Source organism: Bos indicus, chromosome 15 (assembly GCF_029378745.1).
Source record: "Bos indicus isolate NIAB-ARS_2022 breed Sahiwal x Tharparkar chromosome 15, NIAB-ARS_B.indTharparkar_mat_pri_1.0, whole genome shotgun sequence".
NCBI classification, from domain to species: Eukaryota; Metazoa; Chordata; class Mammalia; order Artiodactyla; family Bovidae; genus Bos; species Bos indicus.
The window spans coordinates 771,001-793,768 of NC_091774.1; the positions used below are offsets into that span (position 1 = coordinate 771,001).

Below are 22,768 nucleotides of genomic sequence, written 5' to 3' on the forward strand. Positions count from 1 at the left end.
GTTTGATTATTCAGAGAACTTATTGGCTACAAGCATAAATGGTATAAGTTAAATGCAGAGGTCAATAATTTTTGCTTGGTAGGATAAAGGCAATGGCACCCCACTCCAGTACTCTTGCCTGGAAAATTCCATGGACAGAGGAGCCTGGTAGGCTACAGTCCATGGGGTCGCTAAGAGTCAGACACGACTGAGCGACTTCGCTTTTACTTTTCACTTTCATGCATTGGAGAAGGAAATGGCAACCCACTCCAATGTTCTTTCCTGGAGAATCCCAGGGATGGGGAGCCTGGTGGGCTACCATCTATGGGGTCGCACAGAGTTGGATACGACTGAAGCAACTTAGCAGCAGCAGCAGCAGCAGCAGAAGCAGGATAAAGATGGGATTTAGGGTAATTATAAGTGACCCATAATGCAGTCACAGAAGCCTCACCTGTCACAGTAATTTTCTCAAAGCAGTGAGCACCCAGTCCTGCCCCTACTCTAAGTGTAGCTGGTGAATTGATAACAATTTTGAATACGTTAGAGCAGTTACTTTAATGACATTCAGATATTTCTTGGGGTCCCATGATGTGTCAAAATACAATTCCCTATGTCTGTTTTCTTATGTATATTCCAATCAATTTAAAACCACATAATTACAGCTTTAGAGCTCTAAGACAAAACATGAAGGTTATATTAATTTCTAGTCATAGAATTAGTTATGTAAGCTGTAGAAATTTGGAAAATACAGAAAAATATGGGAAATAAAATATCAACCATAATCTCACATTCAAAAGCAAATGTCCTCAATGTATTAAATTATTTTTCTTACCAATCTTCTATACATCAGTTCAGTTCAGTCACTCAGTCATGTCCGACTGTTTGCAACCCCATGAACTGCAGCATGCCAGGCCTCCCTGTCCAACACCAACTGCCTGAGTCTACCCAAACCCATGTCCATTGAGTCGATGATGCATCCAACCATCTTATCCTCTGTTATCCCCTTCTCCTCCTGCCCTCAATCTTTTCCAGCATCAGGGTCTTTTCAAATGAGTCAGCTCTTTACATCAGGTGGCCAAAATATTGGAGTTTCAGCTTCAGCATCAGTCCTTCCAATGAACACCCAGGACTGATCTCCTTTAGGATGGATGGGTTGGATCTCCTTACAGTCCAAGGGACTCTCAAGAGTCTTCTCCAACACCACAGTTCAAAAGCATCAATTCTTCGGCACTCAGCTTCCTTCACAGTCCAACTCTCACATCCATACATGACCACTGGAAAAACCATAGCCTTGACTAGATGTACCTTTGTGAATGAAGTAATGTTTCTGCTTTTTAATATGCTGTCTAGGTTGGTCATAACTTTCCTTGCAAGGAGTAAGTGTCTTTTAATTTCATGGCTGCAGTCACCATCTGCAGTGATTTTGGAGCCCCCCAAAATAGTCAAAAACTGATTCCACAGTTTCCCCATCTTTTTGCATTGAAATGATGTTTTAACATAGATTAACACAAATAATATTTTTTAACATAGATTAAAAAAGTATATTGGAGAAGGAAATGGCAACCCACTCCAGTATTCTTGCCTGGAGACTCCCAGGGATGGAGGAGCCTGGTGGCCTGTGGTCTATGGGGTCACACAGAGTCGGACATGACTGAATCAACTTAGCAGTAGCAGCAGAAAAGTATATAACATTTTATAAGTGAAATTTTTGAATTTGAACTTTATTTTAAAAGATGCATATAAAATCTGTAATCTTTAAATATTAATTCAATAAGTATATTCACTAAATTTCCCCTATTTTTATATAATTTGTAAAAATAGACCATTTTGTGATTTTTTATTCATGTTATTTTGTACATAGACTGTTAGATTATCCTCCAAAATTGTTACTTCTAATGTCCAAATTATTCCAAAAAATTGATGTTCCATTAAAATATTTCAGACACTATGGCCGGGGAAATTTAATTTCTTTCTTCTGGTTACTCTATGTCTTATAAAAATAGTTTGAGATCAGAATAAAAAAAGACTAGGTCAGCTAAAAGAACTTTAAGATACCATTCCTACAGAGTTTTGGGAAAAGCAAGACTCATCTGTGACTTTATGAGTACTGTTAAAAGGCAGAATTTCAGTGTATTTCACTTTTTTATGATTCTTTTTTCTTTTCTTTTTAAGGCATTCTTTGCTGGAGTTTTTATTACCCACACCACATAGATGGAAAATGAAAGGAATGTGACTGTATTCATTCTACTATGTCTTACATAGAACCCCCAAATGCAAAAACAAAAAAAAAATACTGTTTGTCATGTTTTTGGTCTTGTTAACCCTCTCAGGCAACCTGCTCATTGTGTTTGCCATAACTACCAGCCAGTCTCTGAACTCCTCCCTGTACTTCTTCCTGACCCACCTTTCCTTGATGGATGCAATTTACTCTTCTTCTTCAGCTCCTAAGTTGATTGTGGACTCACTTTGGGAGATCAAAACAATCTCCTTTAATGGGTGTATGGCTCAAGTCTATACATAACACATTTTTGGTGCTAATGAGATCATCCTTCTCACAGAGATGGCCTGTGACTGCTACATGACCATCTTCAAACCTCTGCACTACACAGCCATCATGAGCCACAGGCTGTGCCTCCTCCTGCTGGGGGTGGCCTGGACTGGAGGATTTCTCCACGCAACCCTTCAGGTCCTCTTTACAGTCTGACTGCCCTTCTGTGGCCCCAGTGTCATATACCACTTCATGTGTGACTTGTACCCTTTGTTAAAGCTTATCTGCATGGACACTCACATTCTTGATCTCTTTGTTGCTGCCAATAGCGGGTTCATCTGCTTGTTAAACTTCCTCCTCCTGTTGGTCTCCTATGTGTTCCTCTTATGCTCCCTAAGGACTTACAGTTTGGAGGGGAGGCACAAAGCTCTTTCTACGTGTGTTTCTCACATCACAGTTGTTGCTTAGTCTTTGTGGCCTGCATATTTGTGTATCTTTGCCCAATTACCACTCTGCCCATTGATAAAGCTGTTGCTGTCTTTTATACTATGGTGGCCCCTATGTTAAATTCTTTAATCTATACCCTCAGAAATGCTGAGGTAAAAAATGCTATGAAGAAACACTGGAAGAAAAAACTGACTTCAGAAAATAGTTAAATAGAATCATTAAACATTACAGATAGAAGTAATAGTGGTACTCTAATCCAAGCCTCTTGATTAATATATCAAATCTAACAATGGAATGAATAATACTTGCTGATAGCCACTTAAGCAGAAGAACTAAAGCTTGGGTTGGAATCCAGACTTACTGTCTCCTATCTCTCACTCTCCTTATCACAACTTAATACTTCTCAATCAATAAATACTTATCTATTAACAGGAAATCTGCAAATATCTTCAGAAGCTAAAAAGCACAAATCTAGAGTTTTGAATTGGTCTTATGTAATGAAGGAAATTTATGACCAACCTAAATAGCATATTCAAAAGCAAAGACATTACTTTGCCAACAAAGATCCGTCTAGTCAAGGCTATGGTTTTTTCAGTGGTCATGTATGGATGTGAGAGTTGGACTGTGAAGAAGGCTGAGCATGGAAGAATTGATGATTTTGAACTGTAGTGTTGGAGAAGACTCTTGAGAGTCCCTTGGACTGCAAGAAGATCCAACCAGTCCATTCTAAAGGAAATCAGTCCTGGGTGTTCTTTGAAAGGAATGATGCTAAAGCTGAAACTCCAGTACTTTGGCCACCTCATGCGAAGAGTTGACTCATTGGAAAAGACTCTGATGCTGGGAGGGATTGGGGGCAGGAGGAGAAGGGGACGACAGAGGATGAGATGGCTGGATGTCATCACCGACTCGATGGATGTGAGTTTAAGTGAACTCCGGGAGTTGGTGATGGACAGGGAAGCCTGGTGTGCTGCAGTTCATGGGGTCACAAAGAGTCGGACACCACTGAGCAACTGAACTGAACTAACATGGAGATGTGTCAGTTACTACTGATTATTAAAAAAAAAAAGTGCCTAATGATATTCCTTTACTTTGGACTCTGGCCTCAATATAGATATTTTGGTGTGAATTTTCTTGTTCATTAAATCTTGGTTGTACAGTAAAAGAAATACTATTTATGACATGCTTATAAGACTAGCATTGTATTATGTATTTTCCATATTGTGTTAGGTGGGTTTCAGTCAGAAAACAGAGCAGTGATTTGAACTGAAAAAGTTCACATGAAATCATTAATTATGTCAGGGTGCTAACTACAAAAAGGGTAATGAGCTCTGTAAAAAAAAAAGCCCTTTGACTGAGAAATGAGTATCCAAGGAAGGAATTCATTTAGAATGTGGACTTCCTTCTCAGGCCAGGACTTCACTCTTTGGAGAAAGTGTAGATTTTGCCCATGGATGACCAAACTTCAAGTTAGTGGTAGAACTGAGACACATACTGAGATATGACTCTTTGTCCACATATGTTTACTCATTACACACAACTCTAGGGTGTCTTTTCCAGACAGTCTGGACAGAAATGAGGTAATTAAACTGGTGATATTTATTAAAAAAAAAAAAAAAAAAAACTTCACATAGTTTCCCATTGAGCATGATCAGATGGTCCCAGAGATGACCATTAGTTCATCAGCTGTAACAGTGATCTCTACTCACATTGCACTTCATTGCTTATGCTACTTTAACTTTTTTCTCTTAAAGTTGTAGTTCTTATATCACAAGACAATTTTACTTATCCTTAAAACAGTTAAAAAACTATTCTTTTATCAGTTCTTTTTCACTCTTCCTTTGCATCCATGTACCCATATTCCTCAGACCGGTATGTTTTTCCGCTTTGTTCTGTTGCTAGTCATTGCTGTCAACAGTTGTGGTTATGCAAAACTACACTCACATTTACAATTTTTATGAACAGTTTTGATTTATGAAAATAATAATTGAAAACTTTGGTATCTTTACGTTAAGGTGCCAGCAACATATTATGTAATACTTACATCATATAATTTGGCTTCTAATTTTTAAAATAAATCTGTATAACACTTTATTTTATTAGTTTTTAAAAATTAAAGTTGGCACAAACATTTCTACAAATCCTCATAATTCTTTTTTAAAATTAATTTTAATCAGAGTATAGTTGCTCTACAATATGGTGTTAGTTTCTTGCTCTACAGAAAAATGAATCAATCATACATATACGTATATCCCTTCCTTTTTGGATTTCCTTTCCAAACTAAATAGAGTTCTCTGAGTTATACAGTGGGTTCTTATTATTTGTTTTATGCATAGTAGAGTGTATATGTCAGTCCCAATCTCCCAATTCTTTCCACTCCCCCTTCCCCACTTTGTAACCATAATTTTGTTCTCTATATGTGTGACTCTATTTTTGCTTTGCAAATAAGTTCATCTGTACCATTTTTTAAATTACACATGTAAGTGATATTATTCAGTTTGTTTTCCTCTTTCTGACTTCACTCTGTATGAGAGTCTCTAGGTGCATCCACATCTCTGTGAATGGCACTATTTCATTTTTTATAATATTCCATTGTCTATATATATACCACGTATTCTTTATCCATTCCTCTGTTGATAGATGTTTAGGTTGCTTCTATGTCCTGGCTATTGTAAATAGTGCTGTAATGAATACTGGGGTGCATGCATCCCTTCAAATTGTGGTTTTCTCTGGATATATTCCTTGGAGTTGGATCACTGAATCATATGGTAGTTTTAGTTTTTTTAAGGGACCTCATACTGATTTTCATAGCAGCTGTACAAATTTCTATTCCCCACACATTTCATGGTACCTTGTCCTTCCACTATTTTATAATTTATAACACCTTATTGTAATTTTTTACTCCCTCTTGGGAGTTTCTCAATGAATCTTAAGCTTTTTGAAGGCAGAATCCAGGTCTCTCTCTCTCTCTTTTTTTTTTTTTTTTTTTTAACCATTGAAACCCTAGCAATTATCAATGTCTGATACATTGTGTGTGCCCCAAATGTTTGTTACCTAATGAATTAAGACAAAAAAGAATAAAAGGAGTGCATTTATCTTGAAATTGCTTTGTACGTAGACAGAGCCATGTATTTTTAAAAACAGATTGTAATAATGAAATGTTACTGAAAAGTAAATAGGTTAACTGAAGAATATAGCTTAAACAGCTCATATTAATAAGATAAAAATGTCTTGCTCAGAGCAGAAAGAATATTAAGGTAAACTATTCATCCATATGCTGAGAAGTGTAGTTTAAATTTCTTTCTCATCCTCAGTTTAAACAGGAATTAAGCAAATTGTAGTTCCCCCTGAGGTCAAGCAAGACTTTTCCTTGAAGGTGAATCAACTTTAAGTATAAATGAATTCCCTAGCCTCTAGTACTACTTTTTGGACTTCATTTTAGCTAATTTAATTGTTTCCTTTATATATTAACCCACACATTCAATATTTATCATGCATATGATATTGTGCTATCTTGTACAAACTATTGCTATATAGTAGGCATGTACTTTATGGTACTTTACAGAGTGTGACTGTATATGTCAAAAATAGAAATTCTTTTCTGACATCAAAATGTTATTTTATTTGAGTCATTACTCTTTCTGATGTGTTACCAGCAGAGCATGGGTTATATGAGCAATACTACATGGTGTTGAAGGCTACAAGGAAATTTGGAAATGGTGTAATATTCCTTATCTACCCCTCAGAGGTAGACAGGGCCAGTGCATTTATAGCATTAAATAGTTACATACTATAATATTGCAGGTACCATGTGACTATCAATTGTGATATATAAAAACAAGCACAGTTATTAATGACAAATTATTAGATTTTTAGTGATAATGATCTAAAATATACACTATTAAGCACAGGTCCTGGCTCAGTACATGGTTAGTAGTACAGTTATCTAAACATTCTGTCATCATTGCCTGGAAGTTAATTGATGTTCAGTGCCTGACCTAGGAAATTAGTCAATTTTGATTACTGGCTTGCCAATACATCTGCTTTGATGCTTTCCTCTTTTTGACACTTTTTAATACTTTCCTTTTTCTGCTTCCCAGGTGGTGCCAGTGGTAAAGAATCTGCCTGACAATGCAGGATATTCAAGAGACACAGTTTCAATCCCTGGGTCAGGAAGATTCCCCTGGAGTAGGAATGGCAACCCACTCCACTATTCTTGTTTGGGAATCACATGGACAGAGAGGGACCTACACTCCATGGGGTTACAAAGAATTGTACAGGATTGAGCATGTATGTATGCACACATATCTTTATGCATACCTCCTTTGGTTTATTATAGAGAATATTTGTTATTGTTCAGTCACCCAGTTATGTCCAACTCTTTGCAATGCCATGGACTGCAGCACACCAGGCCTCCCTGTCCCTCATCATAACCCAGAGTTTGCTCAAGTTGATGTTTATTGAATCAGTGATGCCACACAGCCATCACATCCTCTGATGCCCTCTTCTTCTTTGCCCTCAATCTCTCCCATCATCAGGGACTTTTCCAATGAGTTGTCTCGAGTTTCAGCTTCAGTATCAGTCCTTCAAGTGAATATTCATGATTGATCTCTCTTAAGAATGACTGGTTTGATCTCCTTTCTGTCCAAGGGACTTTTAGGAGTCTGGAGTCTTCTCCAGAACCACAGCTTGAAGACATTGATTCTTTGGCATCCTGCCTTCTTTATGGTACAGATCTCACAATCATATGTGACCACTGGGAAGACCATAGCCTTGACTCTCTGGACGTTTGTTGGCAGAGTAATGTCTCTGCTTTTTAATACACTGTCTAGTTAGTCATAGCTTTTCTTCCAAGAATCAAGTGTCTTTTAATTTCATGGCTGAAGTCACCAACTGCAGTGATTTTGGAACCCAAGAAAATAAAGTCTGTCACTGTTTTCATTGTTTCCCCTCGTATTTGCCATGAAGTGATGGGACCAGATGCCATGATCTTAGTTTTCTGAATGTTGAGTTTTAAGATGACTTTTTCAGTCTCTTCTTTCAATTTCATCAAGAGGATCTTCAGTTCTTCTTCACTTTCTGCCATAAGGGTGGTGTCATCTGCATATCTGAGGTTATTGATATTTCTCCCAGCAATCTTAATTCCAGCTTGTGCTTCATCGAGCCTAGCATTTCATGTGATTTACTCTGCATAGAAGTTAAATAAGCAGGGTGACAATATACAGCCTTGACCTACTCCTTTCTGAATTTGGAACCAGTCCATTGTTCCATGCCAGTTCTAACTGTTGCTTCTTGATGTGCATACATATTTCTCAGAAAGCAGTTAAGGTAGTCTGGTATTCCCACATCTTGATGATTATTATATGTCAGGCAAATACTTTGTATAATATAACTACATATATAATAAATAAAATTCCTGTCTAGTATCAAAATGTTCTTTTGAGTCATCATTTTTTATGATTGTTTTTCAACCTAAGGTGGTGTCATGAGCAGTACTAGACATTCTGAAACCTACAATAAAATAGGGAAAAATTGTGCAATCTTCATTCAACTGTTACAGAAGTTCAATGATGCATTGCCTTTATAGCTATGAAATAAGTATATACTATATAATGTGACAGTCAACATACCACTGTCAACAATGGTATATAGAGTTACTAGTGAAAATTAATGCAAAAAGAAAAATAATTAAATCTTGCCATTTGTGACAATAGGAATGGATCTAGAGGGTATTATACTGGTATATTGTGGCCAGAATACTGGATTGGGTAGCCATTCCCTTCTCCAGGGTATCTTCTCAACCCAGTGATTGAACCCAGGTCTCTCACATTTCAGACAGATTCTCTACCAGCTGAGCAACTATTAATTATATTACCTTTCCATCATAATTACAGGAGAGTGCAATCAAGATTATGGTCTGGAAAATCAATCATATTCTTATTACTGTCTCTTCAGTATGTCTGTTTTAATATCTTACCCTTTCTGCATATTTCCTCACTTTCCTGCTTCTTAGGATTCCTGTAAAGATTACTGCTCAAAACCAAACTACTTAGCATTTTAAAAATTTTATTAGAAAGAAAGTCTATGAATTCACATTCATGGTTGCTGTTGTAAAACTTAATGTCAATTTGGTAGAATTTTCTATGTATGAAATAAATTGTACTGGGTTATATTTTTCTCCTTTTGTGCAGCTATTTCTGTTCCATTCAATGAAAAATACTATAATTTTATGTAGTTAATTTCTTTATCCCTTAAGTAGTTCTTACTGAGCTCATCCAACATGTCATTTTGACATTTGCCTGGTGGGCTACATAGTCCATGGTGTCACAAAGAGTCAGACACAACCGAGCGACTAACACTAATCAGTGTTGAGTTCTAGGTACATTTATCTGTCAGCTTAAATAACTTTCCTACTGCATAATTTCTTAATGGCATTTTTCATCTGGTCATTTCTCAAGGTATAAATTAAGGGATTTAACATGGGAGTTATCATAGTGTGGAATACAGCAACTGCTTTATCAATAGGTAAAGTAGCTGCAGGTCTCATGTACACAAATGTGCAGGGCACAAAGAATAAGACAACCACTGTGACGTGGGAGATGCAGGTGGAGAGGGCTTTGTGTCCTGCCTCCAAACTGTAGGTCTTTGGGGAGTAAAGGATGGCCACATAGGAGACAAGCAAGAGAAAGAAGTTTAACAGACAGATTAAACCACTGTTGGCAGCAACAAAGAGCCCTAGAGTGTTTGTATCAGTGCAAGCAAGTTTGAGCAAAGGGTTCAGATCACACATAAAGTGATTTATGACATTTGAGCCACAGAAGGGTAAGTGGAAAATAAAGAGGATCTGTATGAATCCATGAAGAAAGCCTCCCACCCATGCCACTCCCACTAGGAGCCCACACACCCACCAGTTCATGATGGTTGTATAGTGCAAGGGCTTGTAGATGGCCACATAGCAGTCATAGGCCATCACAGTGAGCAGGATTATCTCAGCACCTCCAAAGAAATGTTCCCCAAAGATTTGGGTCATGCAACCATTAAATAGGATAGTCTTCTTTTCATACCGTGAATCTGCAATCAGTTTGGGGGTACTTACAGAGGAATAGCAGGCATCAACAAAGGAGAGATGGGCCAGGACAAAGTACATGGGAGACCTCAGTGATGAACTGACATTTATAGTGACCACAATGAGCACATTTGCTACCACAGTGGTGAGGTAGATGACCAGAAACATAGCAAATACAATTTTCTGCATCTTTGGATTCTCTGTGAGCCCCAGTAGAACAAACTCTGTCATGTTCCTGTTCTCCATGTGTTTCATAACGGTTCATTTCATTACCTTAAAGAAAACCGCAATTTTCATTCATGCAACTTTGAATTTATTACACTCCATTCCAATAAGTGATAAATGCCCAGGATACAATGAGTGTGGATTCTTTTGAGTTTATTTGACAAATAAAACATTCTAAGATTTTAAGATTACTCCTGTAACCACATGAGGGAGAGCTTTATCTTCTGAGATATCTCAAGTTACTACTAAACTGAAGTAGATTTCCCAAATAATGGCAGATATGTCTGAAAGGAGTCAGAAAATGGACATAAAACCCATGAATAGAAAGTTTAGGAAGTTTCTTTTTACTCTCTAATAAACGGGAAATTTTGGAAGGTTGTTAATATGAGTAGAGGGATGGAAGGAATTTGATCAAGAGGGAATCTTGTATGTTATTCTAGTAAAGATCTTTATGTATCTTAGATGAAGCTGGCTGAGTTTCACTAAAGGGATGAAAGATGGAGACAGAAACAACAGAAGCTTCTTATAAGAGTTGGAAAAGGAGTAACAGGAAGATGGTGATGGGAATATTAAAAAAATGAATACAAGATCTAATTAAAAGTATTTATAATGCATGTTGACTAAATCTAATCACTTAGCAATAATATAAGTCTTATAAGTTAGTCACTCAGTCATGTCCAACTCTTTGCAAACCCATGGACTGTAGCCTGCCAGGCTCCTCTGTTCTTGAAATTCTCTACTCAAGAATACTGGGGTGGGTTGAAATTTCCTTCTCCAGGGGAATCTTCCCAAACCAAGTACCAAACCCAGGTCTCCTGCATTGCAGGCAGATACTCAACCACTGAGCCACCAGCGAAGCCCATGAATGATTGGGTAGCTTAGTAGGTTAGTGGTAAAAAATCTTCCTGCTAATGAAGGAGACAATCCCATGTTCAGTCCCTGGGAAGATTTGGAAAGATCTCCTAGAGAAGGAAATGGCAACCCATTATCATATTCTTACCTGTAAATCACCTGGACAGAGGAAACTGTCAGGCTACAGACCATGGGGTTGTAAAGAGTGACTAAACAGCAACAAGAATGAATGATTTCTGTGTGCATGGTGTAGTAGCACATGTTTCATACCCTCACTTCCTTTTCTTAGCAATAACAACCTGTGCGGTTGGTATCGTATCATCCATTCTGCAGGTGAAGAAGCAATGTCATAGACTAATGTTAGCAGTTGTAATAATAATGCTTACACTAAAACTGCACACTTACTGTGGTTTTAAGTGCTTATGCAGACATGTAACCCTCAGTCCAAACTTAAAAGATCCTCACTACTATCATTTTTATACTGATTTTATACATTAGGAAAGAGAAGCATAGAGAAATTTAGGATTCTGTCCACCACCAAGTGGTTAACAATGGGCAGGGCCAACATTAAGTCTCAGGTTAATCTTATTTATTAATTTTCTCTTCAAAATTTTAACCTATACCCAACATTGTTAAGTTATGATAGACAATGTTGAGCTAGTAATCTCATTTTGATAATAATTCAAATTACTTTAATACTACTTCAGAAGCAAGTTTATACAGAATTATTTCATTAGCTCACACACACACACACACGATGACATCTTTGAACTCTCAAAAAATAAGTAAAATGTGATATTGCATTCATTGATTGGTCCTTCCATATTGACTTTTCCCTCAGGCCTAACTCTCCATTCTTCCACTCCAAAGACTGGGACCCCAGATTTCTCTGCGAAATGTTAAAAAATAAATATTGTTTGAGCATCAGAAAAACCTGATTCAAATCCTGGTTCTTCTGAATGCAACCTCTTTCATCTAAGGTACATTTCTTTGTCACCTTGTTTTTCTCAGCTAGAAATTTATAATAATGATACCCACCTCATAGATCATCATGATGATTGAGGGAATATGTATGAACATGTCCACAGATGCAATGGTGCATGGATGCAAAAAAAGAGCTTTTAGTTACTTCTGTAACTGTGTATGCACCTGTGGGATAGGAAGAATTAACAATTGGAGAAATAATGCAGAGAACTGTTTAACTGTGCAATGAGCTCCAGAAGAATCACCACCAATTTTACTCTCAAAGACACAATGGAGACTCATCTCATCCTTAGCAATTTTTCTCACGAGAACCTCCATATTTGTGTTTGATGAAACTGATGATGATTTATGTCACTAATATTTGTAATTTACTCTTTTATATATGTGAAATGTATTTAAATTTTGTTTTAATCCTCATCAATAGTTTTGCTTACTAAAAGAGAAGTCTCATGACAAAGCCTAGATCACAATGTCAGAGAGCTGGGAGCCTACAATTTGTTTAACCTCTAAAATATCCAGCTTTCAAATTAAGTTAATAATATCACAAGCTACCTTTTGAAAAATTGGAATGAAGATGAAATATTCTATGACCATATCTGAAAAGTGCTGAAAAATAATGAATATTATACATGGCAAGTAATAATCTATAATAAATATTGGTACTATTGAAAAACTTACCTCAGCACTCTTAGATGATTTTAGTGATGTTTGAGGTGCCCAGAAAAAAAATCCTATATTAAACTGACTGATTCGTATAATAAGTAACTTTCATTATGAAAAATGTCACACTTGAGCAGAGCCTATTCACACAACTGTGAAATGAGCAATTGTTAAGAAATTGTATATCTTCAATATATGTACTTTTTTAGGAATATTGATTATACCTCAATAAATCTGTTTAAAAAATGGAAGCCTTCTTAGAAATCAAAACATTTCCACCTAGCTTAAAGCCTCAAAATTTATTCAAGATCTGTTGAAATCGGTTCACTTGTTTGAATTTAGAAGAGATTCAGTTAAAACACTATGGAAAAGTGATCTTAAACAAATCTCTCTGGTCCCACAGGGCAAGAGGCAGAGAGTGTGGAGAAAGCATATTCAAACAGTTCACTGTGCTCATGATGAATCTTGCTTTGGAGAAGTGAGCTACAAGACCAGTCATTTTCACCTTGTCCTTTATTGCTGTTTACAGAGATTTCCCTAAGGTTCAGGGACCTTGTCTTGCAGTTGTTGCTTTCTCTCTGAAGAATTATCTCTGATGGAAAGGCTTTGCCTTAGAAGCAGCTATTCAGGAGTGACATATTAGAGATTCACCCATTCTTTAGCAAACAATTAAATTCTCTACACCGGAAACTAAGTTTATGGGAGTCCCTTTGCCTGAACCTGGATTGTTAAGAAAAATGAGCATCATGTAATAACAAGGGGGCACAACCCCAGTGTGTGGACCTGTGATGTAATTTTCTCATTGAATCAAGTCATGGAAGAGTTCCTATTTTGTTGTGAATACTAAATCCTTATTGGAAACTACAGCCAATTCCTTGAGATCCAGATCAATGAGGGTACAAAATTAATGAGAATCATTTGAAGTTCTTGAATCTGAAACTGTTTTTCTCTCTCTGCCTCATTTTTTGAAGTATCACGGAGAAATAAAATTGTGTGTGTGAAGGTATATAATGATATTTTGATATAAGTATTCAAAGATGACTTGTAAGAGTCCCTTGGACAGCAAGGAAATCAAACCTGTCAGTACTAAAGGAAATCATCCCTGAATATTCATTGGAAGGACTACTGCTGAAGCTAAAGCTCCAATACTTTGGCCAACTGATATGAAGAGCCTACTTACTGGAAAAGACCCTCATGCTGGGAAAGAGTGTGGGCAGGAGGAGATGGGGGTGACAGAGGATAAGATGGTTGCATAGCATCATCAACTTAATGGACATGAGTTTGAGCAAACTCCTGGACATAGTGAAGGGCACAGAAGCCTGGTGTGCTGCAGTCCTTGGGGCTGTAAAGAGTTGGACACGACTTAGCAACTGAACAGCAACAACAATATACCTTGTTAAGTAATTGCCACAATCAACTATTTTATATGTTCACGACTTATACTGTTACTAATTTACTTGGGGTTCTTCTATGTCTTGGCTATTATAAATAATGCTGCAATGAACATAGAGTGCATATGTGTTTCCTGATTGAATGTGAATGACTATGTCTTCTTTGGAAAAATGTCTATTCAGGTGCTCTCCTCATTTGGTAAAAACCGGAATGTTTGTTTTCTTGATGTATGAGTTGTATGAGTTTTTTTTTTTTTTTTAATATTGTGGATATTAACCTCTTATCAAATATATTGTTTGCAAATATATTCTCTCACTTAGTAGGCCTTTGGACTACAAGGAGATCCAGCCAGTCCATTTTAAAGGAGATCAACCCTGGGTATTCTTTGGAAGGAATGAGGCTAAAGTTGAAACTCCAGTACTTTGGCCACTTCATGGGAAGAGTTGACTCATTGGAAAAGACTGATGCTGGGAGGGATTGGGGACAGGAGGAAAAGGGGACGATAGAGGATGAGCTGGCTGGATGGCATCACTGACTCGATGGATGTGAGTCTGAGTGTACTCTGGGAGTTGGTGATGGACAGGGAGGCCTGGCGTGCTGTGATTCATGGAGTCACAAAGAGTCGAACACGACTGAGCGACTGAAATGAACTGAACTGAACTGAGTAGGCCTTTTGGTTTGTTGATAGTTTCCTTCACTGTGCAAAAGGTTTTTACTTTAATGTATCCTCATCTGTTTAACTTTCCTTTTGTTTCTTTTGCCAAAGGAAACATATCCAAAAATTATTGATAAGATCAATGTCAAATAGTGTACAGTTTATATTTTCTTCTAGGAGTTTTATCATTCCAGGTCTTATATCCAAGTATTTAATCCATTTAGAATTTATTTTTGTTCATGGTGTGAGAGAGTGGTTAATTTGATCCATCTTGTAGCTTTCCAGTTTTTCCAACATTGTTTATTGAAGAGATTGTCTTTTCCCCTTGCCTCCTTTGTCATGGATTAACTGATCATATAACTGTAGGTCCTTTTTTGGGCTCTCTAGTTTGTTTCATTGATAATGGTATATGCTTTTATGTTTAAGTCATACTGTTTGATTACTATAGGTTTGTAGTATAATTTGAAATCAGGGAGTGTGCTACTTCTACATTGTTCTTTCTCAAGACTGTTCTGGCTATTCAGGGTATTTACATTTTCATATAAATTTTAAACTATTTATCCTAGTTCTGTGAAAAATAGCAGTGGTATTTTGGAAGACATTTCATTGAACCTGTAGATTGCCTTGAATAGTATTGTGATTTTAATAATATTAATTCTTCTAGTTCATGAACATGATATATATTTACATGTATCTGTATAGTTTGCAGTTTCTTTCATCAGTCTATTACAGCTTACCAAGTCCAGATCTTTTACCTCCTTAATTAAATTTATTCCTTGATATTTTATTCTTTATCAAGTAATTGTAAATTGGATTGTTCTCTTAATTTCTAATTCTGATGATTTGTTGCTAGTGTGTTGAAGAAATGCAACAGATTTCTGTATATTAATTTTGTATGCTGAAACTTGACCAAATTCATTGATGAGCTCTAGTAGGTTTTCAAAATTTTTCTATATATATTGTCATATCAGATTCAGTGACAGTTTTAGTTCTTCCTTTCTAATTTGGATTTCTTTTATTTCTTTTCTCTGATTGCTATGGGTAGAATTTCCAGCAAATAATAAATGTGGCAAGAGTGAACATCCTTGTCTCTTTTCCTTATCTTAGAGGAAATAATTTCTGTGTATAACATTATACACTGAGTATAATGTTAGCTGTGGGAATATCATGAATGGCCTGTATTACATTGAGATTTGTTTCCTCTGTTCCCACTTTCTGAAGAGTTTTTGTCACAAATGGGTGAAGAGCTTTGTCAAAAGCTTTCTTTGCCTATATTAAGGTGATTAAATGATTTTTAGTCCTCAATTTGTTAACATGGTATATCACATTGACTGCTTTGCTGATATTGAACAATCCTTATATCTCTGGGATAACTCCTATTTGATCATGGTGTATGATCCTTTAGACTTATATTGAATTTAGTTGCTGATATCTTGTTGAAGAATTTTGCATCTAGGTTCATCAGTATATTGGCCTGTAATTTTCTCCTTTTTTAGTGATATTTTTGTCTGGTTTTGGGTGATGTGGGCCTCATAGAGTGAGTTCAGAACCACCCCTTTCTCTGTTAATTTTTTGAAATAGTTTCAGAAAGACAGGTACTAACTCTTCACTAAATATTTGGTACAACTTACCTGTGAAGTAATCTGGTCCTGGACTTTTTTACTTTTAATTGAAAGTGTGTGTTAGTTGCTCAGTTATGTCTGACTCTTGGTGACCCTATGAACTGTAGCCTCCCAGGCTCCTCTGTCCATGGAATTCTTCAGGCAAGAATACTGGAGTGGGTTGCCACTTTCTCCTTGAGGGGATATTCTCAACCCAATAATCAAACCCCAGTCTCTTTCTATGAAGGCAGATTCTTAACCACTGAAACACCAAAGCTTTAATTTTTTTAAATTACTGATTTAATTTAATTACTGGTAATTGATATTTTCATATTTCTTGTCTTTTTTCCTGGTTCAGTCTTGCAGGATTGTGCATTTCTAGGAATTTGTCCATTTCTTCTAAGTTGTTTATTTTATTGGCATAAAATTGTTTGTAGTAATCTCACCTAAAGATAGACATCCTGGAATGTGAAGTCAAGTGGGCCTGAGGAAGAATCACTGCAAACAAAGCTAGCGAAGGTGATGGCATTCCAGTTGAGCTATTTCAAATCTTAAAAGATGATGCTGTGAACGTGTTGCACTCAATATGTCAGCAAATTTGGAAAAGTCAGTAGTGGTAACAGGACTGGAAAAGGTCAGTTTTCAATCCAATCCTGAAGAAAGGAAATGACAAGGAATGCTCAAACTACCACACAATTGCACTCATCTCACACGCTAGTAAAATAATGCTCAAAATTCTCCAAGCCACGCTTCAGCAATACATGAATCATGAACATCCAGATGTTCAAGCTGGTTTTAGACAAGGCAGAGGAACCAGAGATCAAATTGCCAACATCTGCTGGATCATCAAAAAAGCAAGAGAGTTCCAGTTTTGTTTTGTTTTTTTTTCAATAAAAAAAAAAAACATCTATTTTTGCTTTATTGACTATGCCAAAGCCTTTGACTGTGTGGATCACAATAAACTGTGCAAAATTCTGAAAGACATGGGAATACCAGGCCACCTGACCTGTATCTTGAGAAACCTGTATGCAGGCCAGGAAGAAACAGTTAGAACTGAACATGGAACAACAGACTGTTTCCAAATAAGAAAACAAGTACATCAAGGCTGTACACAGTCACCCTGCTTATTAACTTCTATGCAGAGTACATCATGAGAAATGCTGGGCTGGAGGAAGCACAAGCTGGAATCAAGATTGATGGGAGAAATATCAATAAACTCAGATATGCAGGTGACAACATCCTTATAGCAGAAAGTGAAGAAGAACTAAAAAGCCTCTTGATGAATGTGAAAGAGGAGAGTGAAAAAGTTGGCTTAAACCTCAACATTCAGAAAACTATGATCATGGCCTCTGGTCTCATCACTTCATAGCAAATAGATGGGGAAACAGTGCAAATAGTGGCTGACTTTATTTTTGGGGGCTCCAAAATCACTGCAGATGGTGATTGCAGCCATGAAATTAAAAGATGCTTATTCCTTGGCAGGAAAGTTATGACCAACCTAGACAGCATATAAAAAGCAGAGACATTACTTTGTCAAAAAAGGTCCATCTAGTCAAGGCTATGGTTTTTCCAGTAGTCATGTATGGATGTGAGAGTTGAACTATAAAGAAAGCTGAGCGCTGAAGAATTGATGCTTTTGAACTGTGGTGTTGAAGAAGACTCTTGAGCGTCCCTTGGACTGTAAGGAGATCCAACCAGTCCATTCTGAAGGAGATCAGCCCTGGGATTTCTTTGGAAGGAATGATGCTAAAGCTGAAACTCCAGTATTTTGGCCACCTCATGTGAAGAGTTGACTCATTGGAAAAGACTCTGATGCTGAGAGGGATTGGGGTCAGGAGGAGAAGGGGACGACAGAGGATGAGATGGCTGGATGGCATCACTGACTCGATGGATGTGAGTCTGAGTGAGCTCCGGCAGTTGGTGATGGACAGGGAGGCCTGGTGTGCTGCGATTCATGGGGTCGCAAAGAGTTGGACACGACTGAATGACTGAACTGAACTAAATGGGACTGGATGCCATGATCTAAGGTTTATAAGTGTTAAATCAGTTTTTTATATACAAATACACTGTGATATGATTACAAAAATCAAGTTGATTTATGCAAACCATCACTTCACATGAATACCTAAGTATTTTATTCTTTCTGATGCTAGTGTATATGGGATTATATACAAAATTAAAATTATTTCTGATAATCATTGTTAGTATATGAAAATGTAGCTAATTTTTGTAGATTTTTTATCCTGCAAGCTTCTTGAATTTATCTATTAGTTCTAATAATTTTTGATGTAATTTTTGGATTTTCTATATGTGAGATCATTTCTAATATCTAGTCTTTTAAATATCTCTTCTTGTGCCCAGTAGAATGCATTTGACATTTATACAGATTACTGTTTGTCAGTAGTTCATTTCATTACTGAGTAGCATTCCAAACTTATCACAGTCAGGGCCTCCCTGGTGGCTCGGATGGTAAAGAATCAGCTTGCAATGCAGGACACTGGGTTTCAATCCCTGGGTCAGGAAGATTCCCCTGTAGAGTGGAATGGTTCCCCTGAGTGTAAGAAATGAAGCTGAGGCTCTGACAAGACAAAGGCGGCTAGAACAGTGATGACAGAATATTGCAAATGATAGACCGATAGACCTGGGATACAGTGAGAGAGATTCAGAGAGACTGAGGAAGGAAATGCTGGAGATCTGGATAGCATTCCCTCAATTATTCATGCATTTGAGGAGACTACATCAGGCTGGGCAAAGACTTATCCAGATGGATTAGAGAGAAGATAGCTTGGTGCTCACATTGAACCAGAAAGAGCACTTATTTTCACCAGCTGGAAAACCTCATAATGCACAGGGCCTGTGCAGTGGGTTGAATATGATGGAGGCTGTGCATCATGAATATGATCTTTCATGAATATGAAAGAAGTAGTAGGACAGAATTAGCCCAAGACTGAGCACTCCTCTGCAGTTGCCTCATAAACCATAACAGCAAAGAAAATAATCCAAAAAGAAAACATTCAAAAGAATCAAACTTATTATTATGTTCAGAATTCTGTGTCTGTGTTAATGTAAGATATTGATCTCACTATTTTCCTTGAGATGCCCTTGTTTCATTCTGGTGTAAGAGTGATGCTGCCTGCATGAAATAACTTGGGCAGTATAATTTCTGGTCATCTCTGAAAGTGTTAATATAGGATTGGTGCTATTTCTTGATTAATTTTAATATATAATTTATTTGCAAAGCTATATGAAAATAGAATTTCATTTTGGGAAGGGAAGGATTATAAGAATTAATTTTCTGGAAAGAAAGTGAAGTCTCAGTTGTGTCTGACTCTTTGTGACCCCATGGACTGGTAGCCTACCAGGCTCCTCTGTCCATGGGATTTTCCAGCAAGAATACTGGAGTGGGTTGCCATTTCCTTCTCCAGGAGATCTTCCCAACCCAGGGATTGAACCCAGGTCTCCCACATTGTAGGCAGATGCTTTACCATCTGAGCCACCATGGAAATTTCATTTTTCTGGAGTATTAGATTATTCCTGTTTTTCATTATTTTTCTTACTGTTTTGAGAAAGTTGTGTTTTTCTTAGCAGTAGCCCATTTTCTTGGAGAAGGCAATGGCGCCCCACTCCAGTACTCTTGCCTGGAAAATCCCAAGGATGGAGGAGCCTGGTGGGCTGCAGTCCATGGGGTCGCTGAGGGTCGGACATGACTGAGCGGCTTCACTTTCACTTTTCACTTTCATGCATTGGAGAAGGAGATGACAACTCACTCCAGTGTTCTTGCCTGGAGAATCCCAGGGATGGGGGAGCCTGGTGGGCTGCTGTCTATGGGGTCACACAGAGTCGGACACGACTTAAGCGGCTTAGCAGCAGCAGCCCATTTTCTTTTAATTGGCAAGTATATTGTCGTAAGTTCATCTATCATATTTTCTCTCATCTTTCTAAGATTAGTAAAATCTGCAGTGAGGACAGTCTTTCGTTTTAAATTCAATTGATTGAATTTCAATTCAATTTCAAACAATTGATATTTTGTTTTTCCTATTATTTTTCTCTTAACTCATTTTGCTAGGAGCTTATCAATTTTATCAAACTTTCAAAGAAGCAATTTCTGCATTCACAGATTTCCCTATTTTTCAATTAATATTTATTTCAATGATTTCTGTCTAATGTTTACTATTTCCACTTTACCATATTATCCATGTATATTTTGCTTTTCTTTTTTTTTTTTTTTTTTTTTTTGGTTTTAATTTTATTTTATTTTTAAACTTTACATAATTGTATTAGTTTTGCCAAACATCAAAATGAATCCACCACAGGTATACATGTGTTCCCCATCCTGAACCCTCCTCCCTCCTCCCTCCCCATACCATCCCTCTGGGTCGTCCCAGTGCACCAGCCCCAAGCATCCAGTATCGTGCATCGAACCTGGACTGGCAACTCGTTTCTTACATGATATTTTACATGTTACAATGTCATTCTCCCAAATCTTCCCACCCTCTCCCTCTCCCACAGAGTCCATAAGACTGTTCTATACATCAGTGTCTCTTTTGCTGTCTCATACACAGGGTTATTGTTACCATCTTTCTAAATTCCATATATATGCATTAGAATACTGTATTTATGTTTTTCCTTCTGGCTTACTTCACTCTGTATAATAGGCTCCAGTTTCATCCACCTCATTAGAACTGATTCAAATGTATTCTTTTTAATGGCTGAGTAATACTCCATTGTGTATATGTACCACAGCTTTCTTATCCATTCATCTGCTGATGGACATCTAGGTTGCTTCCATGTCTTGGCTATTATAAACAGTGCTGCGATGAACATTGGGGTACACGTGTCTCTTTCCCTTCTGGTTTCCTCAGTGTGTATGCCCAGCAGTGGGGTTGCTGGATCATAAGGCAGTTCTATTTCCAGTTTTTTAAGGAATCTCCACACTGTTCTCCATAGTGGCTGTACTAGTTTGCATTCCCACCAACAGTGTAAGAGGGTTCCCTTTTCTCCACACCCTCTCCAGCATTTATTATTTGTAGACTTTTGGATCGCAGCCATTCTGACTGGTGTGAAATGGTACCTCATAGTGGTTTTGATTTGCATTTCTCTGATAATGAGTGATGTTGAGCATCTTTTCATGTGTTTGTTAGCCATCTGTATGTCTTTTTTGGAGAAATGTCTATTTAGTTCTTTGGCCCATTTTTTGATTGGGTCGTTTATTTTTCTGGAGTTGAGCTGTAGGAGTTGCTTGAATATTTTTGAGATTAGTTGTTTGTCGGTTGCTTCATTTGCTATTATTTTCTCCCATTCTGAAGGCTGTCTTTTCACCTTGCTAATAGTTTCCTTTGATGTGCAGAAGCTTTTAAGGTTAATTAGGTCCCATTTGTTTATTTTTGCTTTTATTTCCAATATTCTGGGAGGTGGGTCATAGAGGATCCTGCTGTGATGTATGTCGGAGAGTGTTTTGCCTATGTTCTCCTCTAGGAGTTTTATAGTTTCTGGTCTTATGTTTAGATCTTTAATCCATTTTGAGTTTATTTTTGTGTATGGTGTTAGAAAGTGGTCCAGCAAAATTCTAGCAATCAGAATCCAACAACACATTAAAAAGATCATACACCATGATCAAGTGGGCTTTATCCCAGGGATGCAAGGATTCTTCAATATCCGCAAATCAATCAATGTAATACACCACATTAACAAATTGAAAAATAAAAACCATATGATTATCTCAATAGATGCAGAGAAAGCCTTTGACAAAATTCAACATCCATTTATGATAAAAACTCTCCAGAAAGCAGGAATAGAAGGAACATACCTCAACATAATAAAAGCTATATATGACAAACCCACTGCAAACATTATCCTCAATGGTGAAAAATTGAAAGCATTTCCTCTAAAGTCAGGAACAAGACAAGGGTGCCCACTTTCACCATTACTATTCAACATAGTTTTGGAAGTTTTGGCCACAGCAATCAGAGCAGAAAAAGAAATAAAAGGAATCCAAATTGGAAAAGAAGAAGTAAAACTCTCACTATTTGCAGATGACATGATCCTCTACATAGAAAACCCTAAAGAGTCCACCAGAAAATTACTAGAAATAATCAATGACTACAGTAAAGTTGCAGGATATAAAATCAACACACAGAAATCCCTTGCATTCCTATACACTAATAATGAGAAAACAGAGAGAGAAATTAAGGAAACAATTCCATTCACCATTGCAACAGAAAGAATAAAATACTTAGGAATATATCTACCTAAAGAAACTAAAGACCTATATATAGAAAACTATAAAACACTTTTGAAAGAAATCAAAGAGGACACTAATAGATGGAGAAATATACCATGTTCATGGATTGGAAGAATCAATATAGTGAAAATGAGTATACTACCCAAAGCAATTTATAGATTCAATGCAATCCCTATCAAGC

General features: G+C 37.1%; 1 protein-coding gene and 1 pseudogene across 1 annotated transcript; one reads left to right on the forward strand and one right to left on the reverse strand.

The window, feature by feature from the left end:
* Positions 1 to 2,190: 2,190 nt before the first annotated feature.
* On the forward strand, positions 2,191 to 3,123 carry LOC139176133 (olfactory receptor 4C12-like; annotated as a pseudogene).
* A 6,185-nt stretch (positions 3,124 to 9,308) lies between these two features.
* On the reverse strand, positions 9,309 to 10,223 carry LOC139187114 (olfactory receptor 4C46-like). The gene has a single exon (XM_070803128.1). The coding sequence runs from the start codon at positions 10,221 to 10,223 to the stop codon at positions 9,309 to 9,311; it is 915 nt and encodes a 304-aa protein (XP_070659229.1).
* Between the last annotated feature and the right edge of the window lie 12,545 nt (positions 10,224 to 22,768).